At 46.4% G+C, this 26,268-nt stretch overlaps 3 protein-coding genes, 1 long non-coding RNA gene and 1 other non-coding gene across 5 annotated transcripts; 3 read left to right on the top strand and 2 right to left on the bottom strand.

Annotated features, from left to right (window-relative positions):
* Positions 1–307: 307 nt before the first annotated feature.
* LOC117845811 (uncharacterized) lies at positions 308–3,642 on the top strand. Its single transcript, XR_004638149.2, has 2 exons — positions 308–3,204; positions 3,282–3,642. It is a non-coding gene; the product is annotated as an uncharacterized lncRNA (long non-coding RNA).
* Positions 3,643–8,534: 4,892 nt separating this feature from the next.
* TRNAN-GUU (transfer RNA asparagine (anticodon GUU)) lies at positions 8,535–8,608 on the bottom strand. The gene has a single exon. It is a non-coding gene; the product is annotated as a tRNA-Asn (tRNA).
* A 225-nt stretch (positions 8,609–8,833) lies between these two features.
* Positions 8,834–11,345, top strand: LOC117845165 (uncharacterized). The gene is made up of 3 exons (XM_034726101.2): positions 8,834–8,994; positions 9,236–9,491; positions 11,122–11,345. The coding sequence occupies exons 1-3, from the start codon at positions 8,955–8,957 to the stop codon at positions 11,177–11,179; spliced, it is 354 nt and encodes a 117-aa protein (XP_034581992.1). The 5' UTR covers positions 8,834–8,954; the 3' UTR covers positions 11,180–11,345.
* A 322-nt stretch (positions 11,346–11,667) lies between these two features.
* On the top strand, positions 11,668–14,926 carry LOC117845164 (uncharacterized). Its single transcript, XM_034726100.2, has 6 exons — positions 11,668–11,827; positions 12,291–12,411; positions 12,505–12,536; positions 13,269–13,510; positions 14,261–14,497; positions 14,597–14,926. The coding sequence occupies exons 2-6, from the start codon at positions 12,359–12,361 to the stop codon at positions 14,603–14,605; spliced, it is 573 nt and encodes a 190-aa protein (XP_034581991.1). The 5' UTR covers positions 11,668–11,827; positions 12,291–12,358; the 3' UTR covers positions 14,606–14,926.
* A 4,093-nt stretch (positions 14,927–19,019) lies between these two features.
* Positions 19,020–21,347, bottom strand: LOC117842515 (transcription factor BC1). Its single transcript, XM_034722988.2, has 8 exons — positions 20,892–21,347; positions 20,527–20,676; positions 20,338–20,403; positions 20,176–20,244; positions 19,965–20,048; positions 19,705–19,860; positions 19,468–19,606; positions 19,020–19,320 (listed from the first exon to the last, which is right to left on the bottom strand). Exons 1-7 carry the CDS (start codon positions 21,120–21,122, stop codon positions 19,520–19,522), a joined length of 843 nt encoding a protein of 280 aa, XP_034578879.1. The 5' UTR covers positions 21,123–21,347; the 3' UTR covers positions 19,020–19,320; positions 19,468–19,519.
* Between the last annotated feature and the right edge of the window lie 4,921 nt (positions 21,348–26,268).

Raw genomic sequence — 26,268 nt, forward strand, 5'->3', positions numbered from 1 at the left:
TCCTCCCAGCCTACTCGTACGGCGTAGCGCGGTCGAGAGAGGTGAGCGTGTAGACGGATGCGGATGCGGCAGGTGGAACCGGCGTGCCGGCGACGTCCTGCGTGGTCCGCCGTCCACGGGCACGAGCAGACGCACGCGCCGATCCTGCGGTGCCGTACCGGCGTCACACGCCTGTTACTTTTTACGGTGAAGCCGCACGCCAACGCGTTGCTCAAACGCGATGGAGTTTGTGACGTGTGGAAATGTCTGACCAAATGCTCGCTGACCACGCGTCCACGGCCGGCTCCGCCCACCACGGCACGCCACGTGTGCGGCCTGGCTCTCTGCGCTCAGAGACTCAGACCGCCTCAGCGCGCGCCCGAGCGTTACCCATCCGCGCGTGCACCGTGTTTTCCTGAACAATCACAAGGAAGGGAAGCAGAGCGGAGATGCTGCAGTCAGAAGTGTTTTCCTGGCGAGTCGTCTTCTCCTCGCTGTACTGCTGCACGCGCGTTATCCCTGTCCACTGCGAGAACCCGAAGCTGTCCAACTTCGTGGCAGGGGCAGGGGCATGGGCTTGCAATTCCTTCAAGTCGACGGCTGTCGGCTTCCAAGGAGGATGAGTTAATCTTCTGCCTGCCGCTAGACTTGGTTCCTTATTAGCAGCTGAAAGCAAAGCAGGCGCAAGAACACTGAACACCCAGGAACTCGAAGGTACTACCATTGCCAATGCCGGGCTGCTTGGAAAATTGGCGATATTGTTGAGCTGTTGAACTTCAGTTGAGCCAGTGAAAGGACAGGACACCAACAGGTGGACTCATGGTCGTGGATGACACGATGCACCGGGGGTTCAGCAAAACAAGCTGGGCCCAGTTGAGCCATCCACACGTGGTTCACAACTTAGGATGCACCAACCTTCAGCAACCATGGCCACCGTCAACAACGACCGAGTATACAGTAGTACTCGTATGTGAATAGCGGCACGCACTGGCATGGCATCCTAGGCGCCGCCGTACGTGGAGCAAGAGGTGGCTGGAGCCCGGAGGCAGGCCGTCGGCGCGGCGCGCGTGGAGCACGAGGCCACGAGGGCACCGTGTCGTCATGGGAACGCGAGGACGTGTGTGCGGCGGCGCCAACAGCCGCATGGGGGGGCTCTCGCTCCGCACGTGGCGGGCACTCATCGTTTGCGGCGACGCTAGAGGCGGAGGGAGGGAGCGTGCGCTACAATTTATTTGATTATTTCAGCAATAAAAGGGCTACAATTTATTTCAGCAATAATTTATTTGATTACTTCACAACGCATTATTCTTTGATTATTTCAGCAATAAAAGCGCTACAATTTATTTGAACGTGCTAGTTGATTTCTTCTCCAGTTGAGTATCCGCTCTGCTCATGCTATGACTGTAGAGAGATGTTAAATTATATGGATATAAAGATTCGAAGGATCCAGTTGTTATGGTAGGATTATATTAGTTTTTCATCTATATTTTTAGAATTGCTAAGATATCATGACTCTACATAAACAGTGCACGAGGCTCAATAGATCAAACCACTGTCTATCCAGTGTTATTCTTTTAGTGGGAGGCGACGTACCCGTCGACGCGAGGTGCATATGGTGACTTCGTCAATCTCGAGATCTGTTAGCTCATATGTACTTATAGGAATAAGGTTGCGTGCATGTATTCATATGGATGGATGTGTTGCGTGAATGTAAACGTTCTTCTGTGTTTCCAAAAAAAGATAGTTATGTTTGCTCCTCTCGTTTTAATGATTCAAGTGGTCATGACTAGCTCGTTTAGACATTGAGTTGGGACTCCGATCATAACAACATTTGGCGTGATGCCTAATCAACAGGGTCATTCGCGATCTTGCTGGATTACGGGTGGAATAAAAGAGGAATTTGGAGTTCAAGAGAAAAAAGGTGAAAGAACACACCGAGCTTCCTCTCTAGAGGGAAAAATTAAACACATCGGTGATCATTGGACAAAGTGCAGGTAGAAATAAACAGGCGAGGGAAAAGATTCCAATGGTTGGCCGAAATATGCAATAGCGAGCGACAAGTTATCATGGGCTTGATTTAGAGTTGGAGCAATTGAGGTCACTGGTGACGTTCAGATGGCCGCACCGAATTGTAAAACCCCCCAAAAATGGAAAAAAAAATTCCCATCTCCACCAGTTTCCCTAGAGCGGAATAATCAGCAGGCAATAGCTGCGTAGAGCGTAGAGCAGCATTTTTCAGTTTTCACGCCATGTTGAAGCATGGATATGGTACAGCCTAGACACCCGCAAGAACCGAACTGTTTGCCACGAAATTCTCCTGCATTTCCGGCGAGTTCTTCCAGGACAACAGAGCAGGGATTTAGAGCCCAATGACCTCGCATTTTGCACATCTTCTTTAGAGATTGAAAAAAAAAACAGCACCACCTTTTTTAAAAGAAAAACTGAAACAAAATCCTTTGATATCCATTTTTTGGGGGATGCGCAGCATGTGATGTGTTTTAGCTGTTTACCTTCACTTTCAGAAGGTCAACAGATCTCCTCATTGCAAGCTGCAGTCTTGCAGAGATGCCCCAGCGTGGCGCTCGACCGAGCCGCATGGTGGGGGCGGCATGGGCATGGGCAGCGGCCACCGGCCACCGGCCACCGCACAGATCATTGCGGATGGGGAAGAACATATTCCTGTACATTTTCCAATTAGGGAAAGAGATCTGTTCAGCGCCATGGGCGGCCCTGATCTGACCCACCCTTTTCCGGTTGCCCTCGGCATCAACTTGATCCGCGACTGCTATAAATGGAGGCGCCGAGGTGGTGGTCGACCAGCCCAAATTGGGAAAGTGTAGGGGGTGGGAGCTGGGGAGGTGCAGTGCAGTAGCAGTGAGCGGTGTGCGAGTGAAGCTGCAGAGAGAGCAGGAGAGGAGGGGCCTCGCATGGCGGTGAGAGCTCTCTGCTCTGGTAGCCAAGGATGACTTGCCTGTGTTGGCCTCCGGCTGCAGGAGGCTCTCCTGCGGCGTGTGGTCTCGCAGGCAGTCTCCTTGGCTAGCCTGAGCGGCTCTCATCCTTCATGCCAGGCTCATCTCCTCTTCAGTTTATGTTTATCAGTTGCTGCACGCGCTAGAGTTCACGGAATCATATATCTACAAATGCTTGTTCAGTTATGTACATGACATTGCATAAAACTAGCAGATCAATGGTTGTATGCATTAACACACAGCACTTGGCTAGCTGGTTTGTTGCATTGCTCTTCTTCTTTCGTGAATGTAATTTGATAGCCTTCGCTTTACTCTTGACGACGTGTGCAGCAGAACCAGGTCAAGAGCTAGCAATGTTCGTGCAGACGAAATGCAGCCGTGTATTGCTTTATTTTGCCCGGAGCAAGGGACACGAGGGCAGCCGGGCAGGGGTTCTTGTTGAAGGGCACGTCCAAGCGAAGAAGGAACACGCAATTATTTGCCTTGTTCTGTCCATATTCTTCATCTGCAAAGTCAAGCTAGATAGGTGGTTATGCAATGGAATGACACTAATATTCTCATGTATAGTTTTTCATTTGAACTAACGGTACATGTTTTTTATGAGGACGTACCTCTTGAAGGACTGTAAAAGCTTTTTTCAATTCGGTTAAGAGTGAGAAAAGACGGAAGCACAGAATAGATGGAAATCTTTTAATTTGTTCCGAATTATCTCCTAGTTAATAATAAAATTATTTTTTGAACGAAATAACTCCTGGAAGCCGCCTAGAAGAAAATTATCGACCCAATTACTTCTTTGTCTGAGAAATTTGGCTGTGTATATGGCAATATCTTGAGAACTGATTGCCTGTGATCCTGAAGTGCATGTTCTGTTCCGGAGTCTTTGTTCTCCACATCTCTATAATCTCTAACTATCGAAATCTGCCCCATAGATTCTCAAACCACAAACTTCCACGTCATCTCTAAATAAGAGCCCTGGGATGAAGCTTTGGCAAAATCTCAACCATCCGTTCGTTAGCCTTGCCCATCGTTTTTCCGGATAGATCAGGAGCCCTCGCGAAGACTCAGCGACGTTTCACGAGGACGCCCGGACTTGAACAACCTCGCCGTAACTCTGGCTCTAGCGGCAGTTCATCTCCTCATCTCCCTGATCCCGAGCACCGCAGTTCCAGCCAGCCGATGCTTCTTCATCCCCGTCCACGAGCACCGGCCTCGATCCCCCTCCCCACGCGGCACTACACCTGTTGTGTCGATCCACCGAATGTCTGCATCATCGACACCTCCATCGGTGTTCACCGGTTAGAGGAGCAGAACAACTCCATCGAATAGGTAACGATGCATCCAGTGCTGCTCTGGAAACTGAAGAAGTAAACGTAGGCAGGGTCATCAAAAAAGAAGAAGAGGAAGAAAAAGACAAGTTCTTTTTGCTGCCTGAAAAGCTTCCACGGCCTTGAAACCCATGATAATTCAAGTTCTTGATTGAGATGGTACAGATCTAAAATTAGATCCCCAATCCTTTTATTCTTTTGACGAATCCAGATTTCAAAATGCTGCCCATTGAAAGATTTGGTTAGCTTAAAATGGCACTTTCTTTGTGCCACACGATTTTATGTTTGCAATACTAATTGGCAATTTGGCATCTCTTCATTTCGTCTTGCTCTGCAACTAGTGGTGACCCTGCACTCCACAACAACAGGGCACTAGTCTGTTTAGGCATCCAATTCGAACTAATATGTTTGCTCATTAAGTGAATCAGCGGAGCAACTGCCATTATCCCGTAGCAAATAGGCACTACTTGCAAGATAATTAGAGAAAATGGTCACATGCACACGCGGCAGCACATTTCCATTTCCTAAAATAAAAGGAGCGAATTGTTCACATGTTCGGAGGTTCAATCTATTATATGCTGACTATACTCATAATAGAAATTCAAAATATAATCGCGAATTAATTTGCTCAAGTTCGACATCTCAATGTATGAATGATGTAGCTAGGACCCTTGTTCGAGTGGCATCCGGCAATCACTGAGCAACATCACAAATTCAGTAATCTGTTAGAGAGGTCAACACCCAATCCAAGGGCCCATGAAAATCACAAGAACACTGTTCTGTCTTCTGCACCAGTCAGTATAGCTACACAATGGATCAAATCCACACGTATCCTATAACAGCTTTCTGAAGGTCAGAAGATGACCCAACCTTTTGAAGGTCAACATGATCTTCGCTGAGATCTGCAGGCACGCATTGCGAGAACGACGGCATATATTCCCCGGACCAGGTTTTTCCAATTTCGGCAAGGGATAAGGTGCGTAGCCAAATCGTTGACACACGGGCGTGCAAAATTTGGATAGGATCTGCACATTTCTAGAAAAAGATGAGCCAATGAGGATATGTTCTATGCTGTAAGTGTCGTTCTCCGTTGAGAGGAAGCATTGGTATAGCTTTCAATCTTCCATGACCTCATCACTTACTCATTTCTGTACTTGACAGGCAGTATAAATACCCGATGGGAACGCACTGCATAGCATACAAGGCACACACACACACACACACACACACACACACACACACACACACACACACACACACACACACACACACACACACACACACACACACACACACCGTACCGTGTGAGAAAGAGATCAGTGGCAATGGCAATCGATAGGAGCCTGTCCAGATAGCCAAGGATGACTTGCCTGTGTGGCCTCTTGGAGTGAGCTTGAGCTTAGCTAGCCTTGTGCATGATGATGCTTTGCTCTCTTCCCGTGGTCTCACAGGCAGTCTCCTTGGCTAGTCCGGGCGGCTCTTATCTGAGGTAATCGTCTGAGGCAATGAAGCATGCATCCTCCTGAGTATAGCTAGGCAGAGGAGTGGCCTCGCATGGCGATGAGGGCTCTGCTACGGTAGCCAAGGATGACTTGCCTGTGGTCTCCTGCTGCAGGAGGCAACCCATTTGGCGTGCATCTGCCCTCTGCTGCGCGCGGTTGGTCTCGCAGGCAGTCTCCTTGGCTATCCTGAGGGGCTCCCATCTTTCGTGCCAGGCTTATCTCTTCTTCAACTGAAAGCCAGAGCTTGGCATGTAGTAGAGCACACGTCATGTTATTCATCCTCGATCTTTTTCCTGCACTTAACCCGATCGACAGTTTAACTTGACTTGGAGTGTGCAGCAGAAGCATCCATGGCCGGAAGGACCTGAGGAAATGTAGCAATGTGCCGCATGCTTTTCGATCATCCAAAGCAAGGGGCAGCCCGGGCATGGTTTCTTATTGAAGGACACACAGAGGTGAAGAACGAACACGCAAAGGATGGAGATGAGATGTGCCAAAAGAAAAAACTCGTTGCTCTATTCATTTCTTTCGGCTGCAGCCTGCAGGCAGAGTTGTAAAGCTAGATGGCTCGATATGAAATGCAATGGCACTGAGAAAAAAATATGGCTCAGAATTCATGGAAATGCGTGTTGTGCCTTGTGATTTCCTAATTAATGAGAATTATTTGCACAGTTACTAATTTGTTTGGAGAAATTTGGCCGTATGAATTACTTGCTTGAGCTGCTTGCCAATGTTCCCATGGAAACTGACGTATATATATGTTATGTTTCTGACCTGACCCTTGGCTCCCACGATATTCTGGAATGCAACACTCAGTTTGTGCAACAAGAAAGGGACATCATTTCTCTTTCTTAATGGTAATTTTTTTTTTGGAAAAAATTCCGTTAAAAAAATCCTGGGAAAAAAAATGCAGAGTGTTTCCAGAAGCAGAAAGGGCTAGGATACATGCCCTTGGCACCCTAGCTACCTGATGCCAATTAGGACCCCTTGTAAATATCCTAGCCCTCAAGCCAAAGGCATAATTATAGGACGTAACCTGTCTTGACAACAACCCTAGGGCCTCCAGGGAGGAGGTTCCTAACCTTCTCACCACACGTTTGCACATTTCTTTTGCTTGACCTTCCCTTAGCTTGAGTTTCTCACCTCGAGAGGCTCTCACCACACTTGTTCGGGCAAATGCTCTTTTACCCAACAGTAAGGTCCAATTCTTTACTTCCTCCGGCTGCTCTTCTTACTCCTCTTGTTTGTCGGATTTGGAACAGTAGCCACCAGTTTTTGGGTTTATCTTCTGCTCCCTTTTGGGGCGCCTACCACATTTGTCTAGGAACCCCTTCTGTAATGAAATTGTTCCTATGTGAATGGATAGAACACTTGGTAAATCCCTTAAGACTATATCCGTTCCTTACAAGTTACAAAATCAATGTTCAAGAGCTCCAGAACTCTTTTCCTTTATCAAAAAAAATTCAAGATCTAGATCAAGAGAATGCTCACTTGTTCAGAGCTACTATGTTGACTGGAAATGGAAATGCAGGTACAATTTGAAAAAAATTCAAAGTAGTGCAAATGTGCAATGCACAAGGGAAAAAAACATAAATTCGATATGCCAATACATGTATGATGCATCTAGCTGCCAAGCTAACTAAACAATTAGCACGGCTGTTGGACATCCACGCGCATCCATGGAAATACAATTACACAACTGACCATCCATATTTTCCCATGTCTGAACAACTTTGTGAAGCAACAAAGGATGCAACCTCTTGAAAGACAATACAAGACCTTCATCGAGATATACAGGCACGCGTTGCAAGAACAGGGGCATATATTCCTGGTCCCGGTTTCCAATTTCGGCAGCGATAAGGTGTAACCGAATCAGTTACATGTATAGTCTGGATGGACCTGAATATTTGTCGGAAATGGAGGAACTTGGATATGTTCGATGCAGCATGGGTCTTTCTACTTCTCTGCCAATTTAATTTCTGTACTTGGATAGACAATATAAATAGCCGATGGAGGCATTGCATTGCATACAAGACACACAAACATGACTACACGAGAGGGAGAGGGAGGTGGAGAGAGATGGCGATAAGAGCTTGTCAAGATAGCCAAAGATGACTTGCCTGTGCCCTCTCTCTGAGTGAGCTCGGGCTGCTTGCCCTTCATGTGGTCTTACAGGCAGTCTCCTTAGGTAGTCCGGACAGCTCCTGTCTGTATGCCATATTTTAATATCGAAAATGCTCTGAATATTGCAACAGGGGGCATCTCTTCTTTATGCAACACATCTTCAATTCAGAGCAACTAACAGTAACACATCATATATGCAGAAATTTATTTAGTTTATGTGCTCTAAATATTGCAGAAGCCATCTCTTTTTTCATGCAAACACATTTGTTAAAAACACACACCCCTTCTTTATGCAAACACACATCTAGTTCAGAGCAATTAACACACCATATATGCATAAATTTATTTAATTTTTGTGCTCTGAATAATGTAGTCGGAACCATATATTTTTGAACATATTAATGGTTGGAAATAAACAATATGCATACAGTCTAGAGAGCAGAAAGGCAAATCTATAGAAAACGGTCAAAAGTCAAATGGGAAGAGAATAAAAAAATTGAAAAATGAAGTAATGGTGGAAGCAATCTATGGCAAAAATTCAAAAGTCAAATGGGGAAAAATAGAATCTAGAGAACAGAAAGGCAAATTTAAAGCAAAAGGGTCAAAAGTCAAATGGGAAAAAAATTAAAAAAAAACGCTAGAGGAAGGGCTTGAACCTTCGACCTTGTGGTTAACAGCCACACGCTCTAACCAACTGAGCTACTCCAGCCGAACGGACACCACGTATCTTCAAAGTTTTAAAAACTGACGCACACGTGCTACTAGTCTGAGAAATCCCGTCGTGACTCAAGTAACCGCAATCCGAGGCCCATTCTATTGATGTGGGCTGCAAATGGGGAACGTAGGCCCATGACGTACACCATCTGTGAGCCCACTGCGGCTTAGTGGACCCGCAAGCCTCCGCCGAGCCACAACAACCCACGAGACATCATTCATCAACAGGCACGCGATGCTAACGCCCCGCCAGTTGTGGAACTGGAGGAAGAAGACCTGGACGAGAAGCGATCGGGCATCGGGGTAAAGCGAGCAGGGCACGGCGAGGCGGCGACGGCGCCATGAGCTACCAAAAGATCCCGGAGTCCTACCCACCGCCAGGCAAGTACACTCTTCCTCTCCGCCCTCCCCAATAGCTAAAACGTTTCTTGATCTGAATTCCCCGTCAGAGATCCCCTCCTCTCCGTTCCCAATCCGTCAGGTACAGTACAGATCGAGCCGTCGCCCTTCTGGGAGCCGGAGTGAATTTGCCGTGCAATGCAGCGCCGGATCTTATCTCGGATAATTGGGGTTTGGAAGGCTCATCGCTGATCTGATCCGGGTTCTTGTGCTGTTTCCACAGGGTACTCGCAGCCGTACCCGCCTCCTCAGGCTCCACCGCAGGGGCCTTACTACCCGCCGCCGCAGCAGCCGCCTCCGGGGTACCAGGGCTACTTCAACGACGGGCAGCAGCCCTACGGATATCCGCCACCGCATGGCGGGCATCACCACCACGGCCACCATCACCACCATGATGACCATCATCACCACCACCATCACCATGGCCACCACCACCACCACGAGGAGGATGACTGCTGCCTCGGCTTCCTGAAAGGATGGTAATACAGACCTTGCTCAGATCTGATCACCTGAGGATAGGAAGAGGAAATCATACCTGTTCTGATACAATTTATGTTTCTAGGGAAAAAAAAGGACTGACCAGATTTTATATAAGGGAAGGAACACAGTAAATGTTGCCATCGTCAAAGAAACTTTTTTTTTTACCAAAGGCATTCGCCCAACTTTATTGAAAGCTTAGAGAACATTTACATCGTCAAAGAAACTGATTACCAATGTATCTCAAATGGAGGTGGATCATCAAACCTGACTATGAATAGCTATCCTATCCATGTACGGTTGGAACAAAAAACAAAGGCAAATTTGTTGTGTGCAGACCTCTTAATGAAAATGGGTAACTAGGCATAAAAAAGTATATACTGATTTGTAAATATGTGTTCTTATCCCATTATTAGAAAAGGTGGATAGCCTCAAAAGCAAAGTTACATCATGAAAGCTTATTAGCATTTCACTTATTTATGTCCCCTTGCTTGTTAACTCTATTCACTGTCATTGTTAGTTCCCTTACTGTTTGGCTGTTTGCACATCTTTGCAACACTAAAGTCAAATCCTGAAATTATCCGCAAGTAGAAACTGAAAGCATGTGTACAGCGCTAACAAATGTGATTTTAGTAAACTGATTTTGACAGGTTTTATTTACTGTATGGATAAGAGCAAACATGTTTACGTGATTAATACATGGCCTTTTTATAACACTCTAAAATAGTACCATGCAGATAAAAAATGAACTATGGCTGTATGCTGACTTGCTGAGCTTTGACTATCTGATTTGTTCTGAAGTAGTTTATATGACTAATGTGCTGGATTAGTTTATTTATCTTGTGGTCTGATCCCGACATCAGTTGACTTGGTCTCAATTATTTTCTTTTTGGAGGAAAATGTACTGCCTTATAGGTGTTCTCTAGACTCTATTATTTGCACCAGCCACTTATGTTGACTAAAAATGTTTGTTATTTGATAAGGTCATTGACCTAGTTTCGGTATATACCTGTTGAGCTCAATAAAGATTCAAAGAAAATAGTATACAGATTGACCTCTGTGTTATGGAAGCACTTGTAAAAGTACTATCGTAAGAAACATCATTTTTGGGCTTGATAATCATTCTAAGTGTACTTTCATAAGCGAGGCTATCTCAAAAAAAAAATCATTCCAAGTGTACTTTGCATGCAAAGTTATGCAGAATAACACTAAATCTTAAATAAGGACTGAAATTTATACGTTGAGATAGGCCTGGTAAAAATGACAGAGTTTATGAGGTTTTTGTATGCGCAGTACTTGCTGAAAGCAAACTTTGTACCGATACAGGTGTATGTCTTGATTTAAAGGTTGCTCAAGAAAATTATGTCCAAATGCAGACATGCTTTACCTAGTGAAATACTCCCTCCACCCCGAATTACTATTCGTTTTGACTTTTCTAGATACATCACTTTTGCTATGTATCTAGACAAGTACATATCTAGGTGCATATCAAAGATGTGTATCTAGAAAAGATAAATGAATAGTAATTTGGAACGGAGGGAGTACTAGAGAACGTTGTGGTGCTGCCGCCTATTTCACTTTATTTCAAAATTGCAGAGTTCTAAGCTGACCTGACCGTGTTTCCTTTTGCAGGTTGGCCGCTCTTTGCTGCTGCTGCATACTGGATGAGTGCTGCTGCTGCTGCTTCTGACATACATGCCCTTGAAGCCTCCTTGTGTCTGGCATCCTGGGACAGCAAAAATTATCTGTGCATTTGACTTGCTATGATTTTTGGACAGTATGAAGTGAATCTTGGTTGTGTTACTTTTCGTAAATAAGTGGACTCTGTTTCTGTTAATAAAAGGTGTTTATACAAATTACAATGTTTCGTCTTTATCTTTTTGTACTGGTTTTCGTCGGTCCATGAAAGGATGGTATTGCATAAGGATCACGAAACACTTTCGATGTATTACTAGAAGTGGATGAATTGCTTCGTAGTTTGCCCTCCATCGGATTCTGATGGGGAAATAGAAATGGGCTTATTGATTTTTTTTGGACTCCATCGCGTAGAGATCTTATCATGGCTCACTCGGCCCACAGGAGACATGGCCCACTCTAGAGGTCTCAGGAACCCGCTCGGCCCATGGGAGGCATGGCCCGCTCACCCGGGAAGGAAGGCCCGAGACTCCGAGCGCGTCGTGTCCAACCTCTTTTTTTCTTCCTTTCTCCGCTTTACGGCTTCACCCCTCTCTATCGGCCTCTCTTTCCTAGCGGTGATCACAGGGCACCCGGCGGCGCCCTTGGCAAGGCCAGATCTTCGTCGGGCGCTTCGACGGCGACGAGCATCCGACACCGCCAGGTTTTTCCGCCCATTCTCTTCCTTTCCTGCTGCGCGAAATCGAGACCCCAAACCCTAACGTATGTTATTTGTATTCGGATCTGACCATGTGTTTTTACCTACTAACTTCGATTTTTCGCAAAAAAAAAAAAGCGTTCTGCATGTGTGTACCCATGCCTTAAACTGGGCTGGAGTTAGGACTTAAGAGTCACCTTTGTTTTTTTTCAAAAAAAAAAACCTTAACAAGCACCTCTGTTTGTCTAATTTCATATCTCAAGTTCTCAACTCGCTGCTGAGACCAATGATGCCATTTTACCTGTAGTTGCCTCGAGAATACAATGATACAATTAACAGACGATACATCATCAGAGCCATGTATATTCAGAGGAACAAAAACCTTATGTCCTTACATTCTCATCTCAAACCGTTGTAATGTTTCTAAATGTTTAAGCCTGAGCCCCTAACTGATACAACATTTCTGCAGATTGCAGAGTGAAGGTTTTCCTATTTCTGTTCCTGTATTTTGGAGTTTAACTCTACAAGCTTCGGAACATGTTCAAGAATACATTTCAGTCTGGGTTCCTTTCCATTCTTTATAGCCTTGGGTAGGTAGTGTGGTTATCCCATATTAGCTCCTTTATGCTCTCATGTGATCTTTGAACAAGATATCTCATGCTTTTGTGTTGTAATTTATTCAGGACCAAACCATTGCAGATATGGGACAAGGAAGGTTCGTTATCTTCTTGATGTCTCCTCTTTAATATTCGACGCTTCTATGCTGCAAACACCTTTTTTTTCCTTTGTTCCATTCTGTTTTGTTGACAGGGAATCAGGGCATTGTTTAATTTGGTTTGGAATTGATCTTTCAGCTGCTGAAGCACTGCTTCTGATTGTTGTTTTTCTTAACTTTTTGTTTGCTTAGTGTGATATAAATTATGAACTTCATTTGCTAGAACATACTTGCATTGGGTTGATTGTTGGATTCCACACTCAGATAATCTGTTACAATATAAGTTAAATTCTGGAGCATGAGTCAGTCTACTGGCAGATTCTTTACAGTTTACATATTTCTTTTTGTATGAACACTGTGACCTTGATTTTAAGGAAAAAAAAGTGCTTTTGATATCATCCTGACATCTGAGATTATCACTCAGAAACAATATATAATTTATATGAAATAGTTATATGAAAAGAGTATATGAAAGCTTGGATCGTAAATTCCTGAGTTCTGCTAGATAGCTGTTGTACCCTAGTTATAGTTGACTGTACCTAGGTGAGTACGGTGTTTAAATACTAGAAAAGTAGCATATTTAAAATTTGACTTGTCCATCAGTACATGTGTTGCAACTTGCAAGTGTGAAACTTTTGCTAGAACCTAAATACATTCATGCTTCATTCTGATTTACACTAATCTTTTTGTCAAATGCATCATTTGTGTTTCTAATGCTTTGTCCATATGCAGTTGTGGATGGGCACATTAAACGGCCTCAGGATGAGGATATCCAGTCTAATGTACTTGAAATCATTGGAACAAATGTGCAGTCAACTTACATCACATGCCCAGCTGATCCTTCTGCCACTCTTGGAATCAAGCTTCCGTTTCTGGCCATTATTGTGAAAAATCTTAAGAAATACTTCACGTTTGAGATCCAAGTTCTGGATGATAAGAATGTCCGTCGGCGATTTCGGGCATCAAATTTTCAAGTGTGTAAGAGCTGTTAATCATTCCATTTTCCGTAGCAGTAAATTGTGCGCCGTGCTTATCTGTTAGATTTATTATGTTTTCATCGGTGACCCCATATCGTTACCTCCTTTCTAACTTCAGTTTTGTTGATCCTTTTTACTGTTGAACATCATCAGCTATCTGTAAACAGTATTTCACAAGAACATAGATCCTAGTAAAAAAATGGTGGAATTGCATGCCGCTCTAGGATCAACATTTGGTGCTTGCAATTTTCTATTTCATACTTAAGAATAATAGAACTATGTCAGTTCTTGGATTAAACAAACAGTACATGCAAATACAAGTTTTATACCTCAGCTATTTTAATTTATTTGAGTAGTGTTATCCAGTCTCCAAATGTCTTCTGCTTCACCTTTACCTTGGGCTTTGGGAAACCGGAAAGAAGGATATATCATTATCCCTGCAAACTTCTACTCATGAATTATGTAATTCTAGTACTTAATGCTCCTTACCTGGGCCTGTCGCTGTTTTCGGCATCTGTCAACAATATGGGTGTGAAAATTCTGCAGTCGGCATGCAAATATTTAGTCTTATATTTCACCTTGTTTTTTCCTTCCATTAGGCACCTAGAAGTAATTGTAGACATAATGGTTGATGTATTTGAGTTGATTGGCGTGTTCCGTTTTTGCACCTTTAATTTTTATTTGAGGCGCCTAAAGTGTGTACACAATGTGCATGCAATCATCCTGACTTGTAAACCCTTTTTGCAGTCTGTTACAAGGGTGAAGCCATATATCTGCACAATGCCGTTGAAGCTTGACGATGGCTGGAACAACATTCAGTTGAACCTCGCTGATCTGACAAAAAGAGCGTATGGCACAAACTACGTTGAGACGCTCCGGGTGCAAGTTCATGCAAACTGTCGGCTCCGCAGAATTTATTTCTCGGATCGCCTCTACTCAGAGGAGGAGCTGCCACCTGAATTCAAGCTCTACCTTCCAATCCAAGTGAGAACTCCTCGACGTCTGTACTTTGTTACTTTGTTCTAAACAAATGTTTCTACACTTCTTACCTATCTACTATATCCTTTTTTTTGTGAACTTCAGAAATCATAGGAATCGGAGCAAGCATGGTGAGACTTTGGTCACCAGAAGGCAGAAGCCGGACCACATATCGTTTCGACGCTCGCTAGTGCACAGCTGCGCATTTTGCCTTCCTGAGACCAAGAAAAGTGTCGGAATGTTTTTGTTGGTTTGCTGATTGGTGTCCACTGAACGACTAGGCTCCTGTGCTCAGAGCAAGGTGACTGGCTGTGGTCTTACCCAATGACGACTTGAAATGTTAATGGGAACCCTTTATGTACTGGTCCTTCTGGTCCAGAGCAAAAACCAACCCTTACTGGCCGCTGCCTGGCCATTTAACGTGCTTCTTCCGCAGTGGTGTGGTACTATGTCTATGATGGTAGTGTCATACTGTCATGTGACCACTGATCCGTTAGATGCATGCCAAGCGTGATCGCATTAAAAGCTTCACTTCTCTTCAGCGTCAGCCGTGCCGACTCCCGCAGTCCTCCAGTCCTCTATTCTGGCTCTCTGAATGTACCCGTCTACCTCTACCCGAGAGCACTGCGTGATGCTTCAGAAATCTGTGGCCCTCTCTGTAACCTGTATCGAACTGTTAACTGTTCGTGACACGAACAATTGAAATTACTGACTGGGCACGAACAGTCGGATCGAGCAGCGGCCTCTCGCTTTTCAGTGGAGATTGGAGGCGCTGCCCTGCCGGCACAGGGCTCAGGCCGGCAGCACTAGCAGTTCAGCTGAAACGCTTGCTGAACGCATGTAACCATGCCGCTTTGACGCTAGCGTTCGTTGTGGCGTTGTAGTTGGCGTTGGCGGCGAGCAAATGGTCGGGCGGCCTGCGTGCGGGCCAAGCACGCCACCAGGGCCGCAGCCGCAGGGGGACCAGCGCGGCGGGGCGGGGGCGGTGACCACCGGCCGCGCGGCCCCGGCCCTCATGCCGCCTGATCCACGGCGCAGAGACGGGGGCGGCAGGGGCTCGGGAGGGCCGAGCGGAGTAAAAGGCACCGCGCAGGTGCAGTGCAGTGCAGCAGCATGCGCCGCACGCCACGCGCACAGGCGCCGCGAGCGGTGAGCCCGCCCCACGCCCACCACCCGCACGGCACAGCCGGCCCTCGTCCGTGGCGGGGCAGGGTGTGCGTGCGCCGGGGCGCGGGCAGGGGAGAGGGCGTCCAAGGCGCTGCGCGCGGCCAAAAGCTGGCGTACGTAGCATTGAGTGGCCGGTGCAGCAGGTCGGTTACTTGGCCGTTGTGGCCGGTATGCGCGCCGCCCTCGTCGTACGGGCTCTCGTCGCCGGTCCCCCGCCATGAATGACGGACGGACAGATCATCGTGCCATGGCATTGGCATCGCAGGTGCACGGCGGCTGATCTCTGATCGAATAACCCGGCCCTGGATCGTCGTGGCGACTTGTTCGTGTGCCGCCATTAGAGGCTTGTGTTGTGTCTAGAACACAGCGGCATTTGGAACTTGGGAACCTTTCGTGACTGCCCTAAGTTACAACGGGTTCCCATGAATGAAACGAAATTCCTGGCTTTTCAGACGAGACGGTAAAACCCCCACCACGGCGGCGAACCCGGTGGCGACACGTAGCATCCTAGGACAAGCGCCTCCGCCACAAGCGCCAGCTACAAACAGCTCCGATCCAAATGGCTGTTGGCGGCATTGCCTTGGCTGTTGGCTTGGCTCCCACCGCGCGCCAGCGCCTTGCCCCCACCCCGGCACAGTGCGTCCACGCAGACACGCCGCCGTCGCCGCCTGCCACCTGCCGTCGCCGCTGGCCGCCTGCTAGCACGTGCATGCAATGGTGCAACCGGCCGGGCCGTGCCGGGGGTCCATGCGACCATGCGCCCGTGTCCCATCGATCCCACACGGCTGGTAGGGATCGGAGAGCCCGCGCGCCCATGGCACCGGCGGCCCCGCGCGCGCAGAGATGAGAGATCCATCGACCGATCGATCCCGTCCGGGCGTCCCGCCCTGCCCCGGCCCGCCCGGGATCGGCAGCTCCGCCTCCATCCCTCGCTGCCGCGCACGGTGCCCGTGCATGCATCTCGTCGTCGACCGAGCGGCGCAGGGCCCATCGCCTCAGCCAGCAAACTGTGCGCGCGACGCGACGCGACCGATGGGCCGGGGCGCAGTGATCTGAAGATGCTTTTCGGACGCGGCTGTGCTCGGCCGGATCGGTTGGAGCTGCCCCAAGTGGGACAGCGACAGGGACGGGGATGGGGAGGGCCACTGTTTCGGGCATGGCTGGCCGATCGACGCCTCGACGGGACTCCGCCGATGGTTGCAGGCGGAGGAATGGATTGACCCGGGCAGCCGGCCAGCGCATCTCATCTCGCTGACCAGCGGCAGCCCGGGATGGGAATCGGGTGACCGGAGGACCATCGGTCGAGACACGAGAGGCTCCCTGGCCCTGGCCTTTTCTCACTTGAGCTGACAGCCTGAAGCGACGCGGCTAACAAACGATTAGACAGACGAAACGAAAACCTCCATCCCGTTACCGGCACCGGCACTGTCCCTACTCTCCAGTCTCCATCCTTGGTTTAGTCTTTCATTTTCCTTTGATATTTTTCCTTCGTCCTGCATGCATTGAATTGGCTCTTGCAGCAAGTTGAGGCGACTGTTTGTGGTTGCTTTGCGTCGCAGGCACAGGCTTTTGCGTTAATGCCGTCGTCTGGATTGATTCAGGTTACTGTGCCTGCGGCGGCAGCTGCCCCAGCCCACAGGAAACGTAATGCGCGAGGATTCAGCAGCAGTGGCATCATGGCGGGTGTACCCCTACTACCGCTGGATTGTTTTGACCGGGCCGTGCTTCTTCTAGTCCGGGACGCTGGAACACCCTGCACTGCAGGCCGTGAAAAGTGAGGAGAATCAGGGAGGGCATGCAGCATGGAGCATCGTGCCTCCTTCGGTTCGTACATCAAGCCTGCAGTGGGATCTCTTCCAAATAAACATGCCCAAGTTTTGCAAATTTTACTTGAAACGAATCAAAACTTGTGAACAAGATGAAGAACACTGTGGTGATGATTAGGTAAGTAGCATGTCCCCTCGCGAGACAGCCTCGTTCTGGCCCCAGGCCGCTGGCCGCGGCGACCGCTCCGGGACACGGCCACGCATCGGCCCATGCCCCCGTGCCGGCTCGCTGCCCTTCCCCCGCGCCCGGCCCCGGCGCTAGCACACGCATGTCGCGTCGTCGTCGTCATTGTCATCGGTCATCCCCGATCGATCGGACGCGCAATGCAACAACGGCCTGCCGCTTCGATCGAGCGAGCGAGCGAATCCGGCCGCGCGCGAGGGGTTAGCGTCGCCGTGTCAGCCTCGTCCCCTTTTCATGCGTAGCCGGGCACCGGCCGGCCGGCGGGGTCCGGGCGGAGAAGCTAGCCTATCGAGATCGCCCTCGCTGTCCGGCCGTCGCCGTCGTCGCCACCGAACCGAGCTCGCCGTGTCGCGCGGCCGGGACGCCGAGCTGACGTGCTAGCTAGCGACCGCGTGCGTCAGGGCCGGCCGGGCTGATTGGACGACGGCCGTGGGGGTTATGCACCGTCGCCCACGCGGTTCCGGGCATCAGATGGCGCCGCGCCATCGCTCGAGATCGACACGGATCGTTCGCATCGGTCAAGTGGCACTACTGGCAGATGGAGCCTGGAGGAGAGGCACAAATGATTGGTTTCCTGCTGGAAAGCTTGGCCACCCACCTGCTCACTGAACTTTCCGGTTTTTAACTTATGATGATACGATGTTTTCACCAAGAATTCGGTTCACAAAAAAGAAGTAACCTAACCCATGGAGTGAATAATTCCCTTGTCGTTGCAGTAGATGGTAAGGGGCCAGCATGATGGTTCTGTTTGGTTTCTATTTTGCGGTTTTGCCAGCAGAACGATGTTGTGGTTGAAGGCTTCGGCAAACAAAATTGGTGGATCGGAATAGACGGCGCGAGTCTTCTTGCATTCAGGGTGGTGCAAATTGTTCCTAACGTACAACGCCAATCTGAAGAGGAATCACAGCTGAGCCAGAGCCAACTTATTGTACAATGCAGGGACCAGAAGTACCCGATGGTACAGACACATTTACTGCACGATATTATTAAGTACACTATTCTAGCTACTTGGTTAAAAAGGATTAACAACAACTCACGAATAGTCCCATCATCGTAAGGCATATTTTGGTAGACGAAAAGTCAGAGTAGATTTTGACCTTTAATTCTCCTGCAATAATTTTAAGTTGATATAAGATCACTACCATCTGAAAGCTGATTTGAATATAAATCTATTGATGCAACTTTTCTGCTCTCAATATGTATATAATGTGATTAACCTTTGGTCAAAATTTATAAAGGTTGGTTTTTCCTAGTCAAAATATGCATTAAATTTAAGGACAGAGGGAGTACAGAACATTGACCAATTTCCATGCTGTAAATATATATTCAAAACTTACTGAGACACAGTCGCTCAATGGGCAGCATAAATTTACTTTTTGTATGAACAAATGACCTTTTTTTTTCCTTTTTCCAGGTAGAGTACAATGGCAAGAAACCCTTTGGGAAGAGCCCCAAGAGCAACAATGCCTAACTGAGGTCATACTAACATAGACTTCAAATCTAATAGCGTGTAACAAAGTCTACTACTACTGCTAATGCTAGCTACTGCAGGGTCCCGTTACAACCACCAGACAAGGGGATGGATTACGTCCAACATCACAAACTCATCTGGTGCTACCTTCTACCTCCGTCGATCACAGCATTATTTCCTCCTGCAGATGCGGAAAACAAGCAAACAAACACAATTATTCAAAATGAATTTTGAGAAAGATATATAAATTCTGCAGGATATGTGTCCTAGTTATCTTGGAACATAGCTAGAACTTCAAACATGGCTCCACTAAACTTTGCTGCATTACCTGTCGTCATCACGTAGGGTCCTCTACTTGGTTTCTCCCTCATTCTCTCTTTCTACTGGAAAGAGCACATGTGGTTACTGAAAGCCACTTGATTGAACAGCTCTTGCCTTGGCTCTTGCACCATGTAGCTGCCACTGTCCTGAAGGTTAAGCGACGTATAAGTGTCAGCTGATAACAGTACTTTGGAGCTGAATCCTGAATGATCATGTGGTAGAGGGAAATGAACAGAAGACGAACCTGAGGGAAAGTGATGTTGGCGCTGCCATCGCCGTGAAGCTCGTAGGAGGGAGAGGAGTTGGAGGTGTTTGTGTCCATGATAGCTTGGGATGGAGCTCGGTTCATGACAGAGGTCGGCATTGCAAGCGCCTCATGGTGGAGCATTCCTTCCATTTTCTGATGCAGTTATGATTGTGAACAGTGAACACCATGACAAGAGGGGATGGAACAGAGATGATAAAATATACAGTTTAGCGAAAAGATTGTAAGATTTTGCATACTTGAGTGTGGTCACTGAAGGCATCACTGTCCATGCCAAAACCATACAGCACAGGGCTCAGGGAAGCAATTCTCATGGAAAGGAACTGCAACACATTACACAACCAAGAAGTGAGCTTGTCAGTTGTCACATAGTAATATCTTTTTTTAAAAAAAAATCAACTTGTATCATCTACTCTCGTTTGCATTTATTTATTTGGTAATGTGTATTACCTCAACTTGGTTCTGCAAGGACTGAACATAATTGATAATCTCATCCAAAATGAGGGCTTTCCCAGTAACCTACATTAGAAAAAACATATATTTCCCTCTGAAAATTAGTACCATGCATTAATTTTGCAACAGGCAATTTATTTGGTGGTTAGCAAAATTAACCTTGTCACAGCCAGGGACCAGGGCCTGCAGCATCCTCATCCTCTCACTGATTCTCTCCCTCCTCACCTGAAGAAAAATGCCCCAACAAAATGAGCAAAAAGAGGCCCAAACAACCACGCTAAGCAACACAAAGCCACAAGTCAACAGGAAAGATGATGGTGAAAATTTGCAGGCAATGGTGCGCAGTACCCTCTCTGCAAGGCTGTGGCTGTCTGTTGCTTGCCCTCTCCTTGCCCTGACATGGATGTACCCCTTGGGCTCCTCCTCCTCATCTACCTCCTTGCTGCTTCTCTCTCTTTTTCCTCCCCTCTTTTTGGTGCTCTCCTTTGAGTTTGAGTCCTGCTTGTTCAACCACACAAGATCAACAAACTGTATAATGAAATGCAGAGCTCCTGCCAATTTGCTTCAGAAAGGGAAAAAAAGATCAAAACTGTGTGCCACACCTTCATGAAACTAATCTCTATCAAGAACTATAAGCTTTTTGTTATGAATGAAACACTTTTCTAGTGTTGGATGTGATGCTGCTCATTCTAGTACGTAGTAAGTTAAACTACCTTGGATTGAGCAGAGCTCAGGCTGGCACAATCTTCCCTGGTCTTCCTGATCTTCTTGTCCTCAGAAGCAGTGCCTCGTGGAGAGGTGTCAAGGACCCCAGATGAGGTCTCCAGCGAGGATGAGTCTGCCGGGGCCGTCCCATGGCAGAACAAGAAGCTCGGCGTGCCGTGGGAGGCGTTGGCGAGGCCATGCTCCATGTGCTGGTGGGAGAGGTGCGAGAAGTTTGCCATTGGCCAGCAGCTAGGCGCCTGCTAGTGATAGGCTACTACCTGCCTCCTGTGTGCTGATGCTTAGGCGTAGTTTTCTTGGCAAGGAGGTGGGGTGGAGAAGCAACAGGCCGGGGGTTCAATGGTGACTCGCCATTGGTTTATATACAAGAAGCTCGGGAGGGCAGAGGAATGTGTGAGAGAGAGAGATGCTAAGACCAAATCATTACTCCTACATCTCTATTGATGGATTATGGCAGTAGTAAGAAAGGGCCCGGGTGTCCCTTGCTGTAGTAGGATATGATGAAATAATTGAAGAAATGTCAATCAGCAATTCAGCATATTGGTATGGTCATGTGGGTAGGGCCTTACCCTTTTCTCTTTTCTATTGTGCATTTGTGCCCAAAGTTTTTTTAAATTTTCTTTTGAGGGGTAGGACTATTTGATGGTCAAGTGTTGTGTGCAAGGCTGTGAGCAAGCACACTGTTTTCCCTCTTTTGGCAGCAGCTGTTTGCGTATGAGAATTCGGAGGACAAGAAGGAGCCTCTGGCTGAGTTCGCTAGTATGATGTGGGTGGTAGCCTAGCCAACCAGGGTTTGACCCTCCCTTTTGCTAGATTAGTATAATTTCAGCGGGGCTTATTGAGAATATGACTCTTGTAATGGGAATGGTTTTTAACTTTGATCACCAATAACATGTGAAGAATCTCTACAGTTTCTATCTCTGGTCGTTGGCTGAAGTCTAAACAAATTAAAGTTTGTGAACAGTAATATGCAGGTTAAGCATTCTTCTCATGCACGCCATGAGAAGGTTATATGAAAGTTTGCAGAAGTTAAGGGTAGAAGAGATTAAACTCACCTGCGGTGTGTGGTGGTCCTGCGTGTCATAATGGAAACATCAAACGTGATTGAGGACTGAGCCTGAGATAAGAGCTGCTGCCCCTGCCCTTCTGGTTTCCGGGCTTCTTCAGTCCCCTGCAACATCACCTACAAAGTAGCTGCGTCATTAACTGCAAGTAAAAAAACCATGTGACAGTACATGGTAAGTATCACAGTGACACAACAGATCTTCTCCCTGGCATGGTCATCAGGATTCAGGACGGGGTAGCTTTTGAGTGGCTGCAAGCATGAAGCATGCAGGCAGGCAGGAGCAGGACGGTCCACGACGATCGATGCATGTCAGGCCTGGTTTGGTTCCATTTGCTTATTTTTAAGCAAGTGTCACATCAATATTTAGATACTAATTAGGAGTTTAATAGATACTAATTAGGAGTATTAAACGTAGACTATTTACAAAATCCATTACATAAGTGGAGGCTAAACGGCGAGACGAATCTATTAAGCCTAATTAGTCCATGATTTGACAATGTGTTGCTACAGTAAACATTTGCTAATGATGGATTAATTAGGCTTAATAGGTTCGTCTCGCTGTTTAGCCTCTACTTATGTAATAGGTTTTGTAAATAACCTACGTTTAATACTCCTAATTAATATCTAAACATTGATGTGACATTTGCTTAAAAATAAGCAAAGGAACCAAACGCCCCCTCAGTCTACGGCCTTTTGTGCTTTCCGGAGGACCCAAGAAATTGCAGGGTTTTTTTGCGATCTTTCAAAAAAAAATGCAGGTTTTTGCCAAGCATTATTCTTGGTGTTCTTTTTTGTTATCACACCAAAATAAGCTTTTTTCCATTTCTAAGCTGACTTTTGTAATATGTCTCCTTTTTTTTTCCATTTGAAGATATATAAGGCTCCTGTTCGGTCGCTCTCAAATATGAATGTCACAGGTTTCCGTGAACGATCAAACTCTCCGAGACTTATGTGTTGTTTTCTTTTCTTTTTCTTTTATTAGATTACATAAAGGAAGAGGTGTGTGTTGTTTTCTCCTAGCATGGAGTTGCATGAGTCGATCAGATGAAACCTAACACACATTGTTTCTTCAGCGTGTAGTATATGCATCTAGCAGGCGACATTGGCGAGCCTTGCACCTCCGGTTCTCGATCTGACCCTGAACAAAACTGCGAAGCTGATCGTGTACTGCAGTGTTATTAAAGAACTGGATCACAGGGTAGCGAGCTACGTCCTACGTTGGTAGGTGGCTAGCTCATCAGTTACTGGAGATATTGATCAGATATGCTACTCAAATCTTTCACGCACACTGTAAGGACCGATCTTTCCTGCACGTACGTACCCCGTTCCTGAATTCTGCAAACGTGCCGTACGCACGCACGCACGTACGTGCATCTTAGGTAGGAAATAGTGTATTATACATGACCCCCGACGAAGGTGCTTTCGCAGGCTCTCGCAGCTGGGTACATGTTACCTACATGTGTGCGCACTTGAGCAATAAGATTACTCGTATCCATGGACCGTCACCATCAGGTAAAAACCTTTTTCAACTTCTGAATGGACACAAACACCAATAGGGAACTTTCGATGCGTCCCCTTTTAAATCCCGGTTTAAAGTAGGCCCAGTATAAAAGGAGGTGCGTGGAGCGTTACTCCCGGTTGGTATTTGCAACTGGAACTAAAAGTCACCTTTTGTCCTGGTTCAAAAATTAGCCACCCGTGGGGGACCCTTTAGTCCCGGGTGAAAAAATCAGCTACCCGTGGGAGACCCTTTTGTCTCGGGTGGTAAGAATAACCGGAACTAAAGGTCACCCTTTAATCCCGGTTGGTGTTACCACTCGGGACTAAAACTCACGACACCAACCGGGATAAAAGGGTCACTCACGGGTGGTTGAAAAAGAACTAAAACCCTCGGACTCTTTTATCCCGGTTTGTAGTACCAACGGGGATAAAAGGGGATCTTTTATCCCGGTTGGTGTTTCCAACTGGGATAAAAGGGTCCCCCACGAGTTAGTATAAAAGGATTGGATCCCCTATATAGTCAAATGAGGTGTGTAGGTGGGATGGTAAGGAAGGTACGTGTGAGGCTTGAGGTCGTGGGTTCAAATCCCACGAACTGCGCACGCGCATATTTCATGTGAAAATCGCGTGACTTGTGACTTGCACGTGTGGGGAGGCCTCCCTAGGAATTTATTTATTTTTTAAATTTTTTTTGCAAAACCATTTATCCCTGGTAAAAGGGGGCGTGTACCGCGCCTGGCATGGCAGCCCATTTAGTCCCGGTTGAGGGACCCGGGATAAAAGACACCCCCTTTGTCCCGATTGCTTTATCCTGGATAGTTTTTTGAGAGATTTGCACCTTTCCAATCGGGACTAATACACTGATGACTGATCCACTGATGATCGAGGACAAAGGTAACTTAAAAACCAATGTACAAATAGCGACGCTACAACGGTTGATGCTAGCTGCCACAACAACCGTATTGTACTAATTAGCGGATTATAGCGGCACTATAATAGATTATAGCGGTACTATAGCAGTTGAGTATAGCTTTACGCTAAATTCCATAGCCACTATTTTATACATTGTTAAAAACGTATGTGCACCGGTTTCAAATCCTAACCTCAACAGCTCGAAGACGTCGAAGACCAAATCCTTTGTATCAGGTTTTCGAGGAAGTAAAAGTATCGATAGAATAGAAAGAGCCAAAGGATGGCTTATGGTCTACTTTGATTCTGATTCTGTAGGCCGTTCCACTTGGGCTTCCTGCTTGACCTGAACCGAAGCAAGGCCTTCTTTTATTTAATGATTGGCTCTCATAGCGCTTAGTGTAGTAAGGGCCATCTGCTTTTGCTATCATTCTAATAAGTGCTTGTACGCGCTGATGAATTTATTCTAGGAATCGAATAAACCCTATATTTGGTTCATGCCTAACATCAGTACAATGCTAAAGGTTAGGCGCACCATAACTTTTTATGTTGTTGTTTGGTTCATTTCCAGTGTTACGATTTACCATGGTTTCTTAATCACATATCCCATATATCATAAACATATTTTCATGCCAAACTTAGCCACAAGTGTAGCCAATTTTGTTGGCCACACTTTTTTTTTTGGCAATTTACAACTTGTCTATGATTAGTACCAACCAAATAAGCCTAGTTCATCCGAACGCTGCCAATTAGGGTAACAGCAAAGGATGGCGGTGATGGGCGAGAAGTAATCTAACGACAGACTTAGCGAACCTCCTTGTTGGTTCTTCAATTTAGGGAGCGAACTCGACTGAGATTTTGCAATTTTTGGTATTTAACAAATTAATTTGGAGAGTCGGGAAATTAAATAAGTCCATATACATACATATACATCGGGTACATGTATCATTGAACCACTCGGGCGGTCGGTGCTAACCGTTATATTAGTTACCGAATTTTATCACATATATATAAAAAAATATATATTGCGAAAGGCGTGCGCTGCTGTGTTGATGTTCGATCGTCCTATGTATATACCGTACACGGGTGAGAGAAGTTGCTTATCTCCGTCCGTAGGTTTTAGACCTTTGCATGTATGTATAGCCATACATGTACCTGTACTGTGGTCCTATGTTCTTCATTGCACACTGCATTTCCGGAAATTTGACTTGTGACGCGCGCTGCTGTGTGCAGTATCTATCATCCTTTAACTCTTCTCGTCACTCATGCACACGTACACGTACGGTTTGCTGGGCACCAAAATTCTGGGCACGCACGTACGTGCTACGGATATGATATTTCCCATCGATGGACGATGTCAGTTGGGCAGCCTAGTTGAGGTGATGGTAATGTAGCCGTTCTAACGTGGGTCAGAAACAAACCCCATAGACGCCCATTCAAGTTTGTTTTTCCCTTCTTGCTCTTAGAAGAGGCGACAAATTGACTATTGTTATCATCTTCATAGCTAAGGATCTATTTGTTGAGCTTTCTGATAGCTTCTCAGCGTGAAAAGCTAAAAGCTCAAATAAATAGTAAATTTTTTGTGTAGCTTCCGGGAAGTTGGAAGCCAGAAAAACTAAATTTATATGGAAAGCTGGAAAGCTCATTTTATAAGCTTTTTGTAGTTTTTTGAGCTCAGAAAGCTAAACATATCTTCTAAAGGCTAGTGTTGTTTTTTTCAAAACTAAAAAGTCAGAAGCAGTTTTTTTAGAAAAGCTCAAAAGCTGCAGCTCAAACAAACCTCTCCTAAGATATCAAGATTATAAGGCCAGTCTCAAATGCTTTTATAATTTTTTAGAGGTTCTTGACACGCACGATCTTGGTAGCGAAGGCTGAAAATAGTCTTGTTTTTC

This window comes from Setaria viridis, chromosome 2 (assembly GCF_005286985.2).
Source record: "Setaria viridis chromosome 2, Setaria_viridis_v4.0, whole genome shotgun sequence".
In the NCBI taxonomy this organism is placed as follows: Eukaryota; Viridiplantae; Streptophyta; class Magnoliopsida; order Poales; family Poaceae; genus Setaria; species Setaria viridis.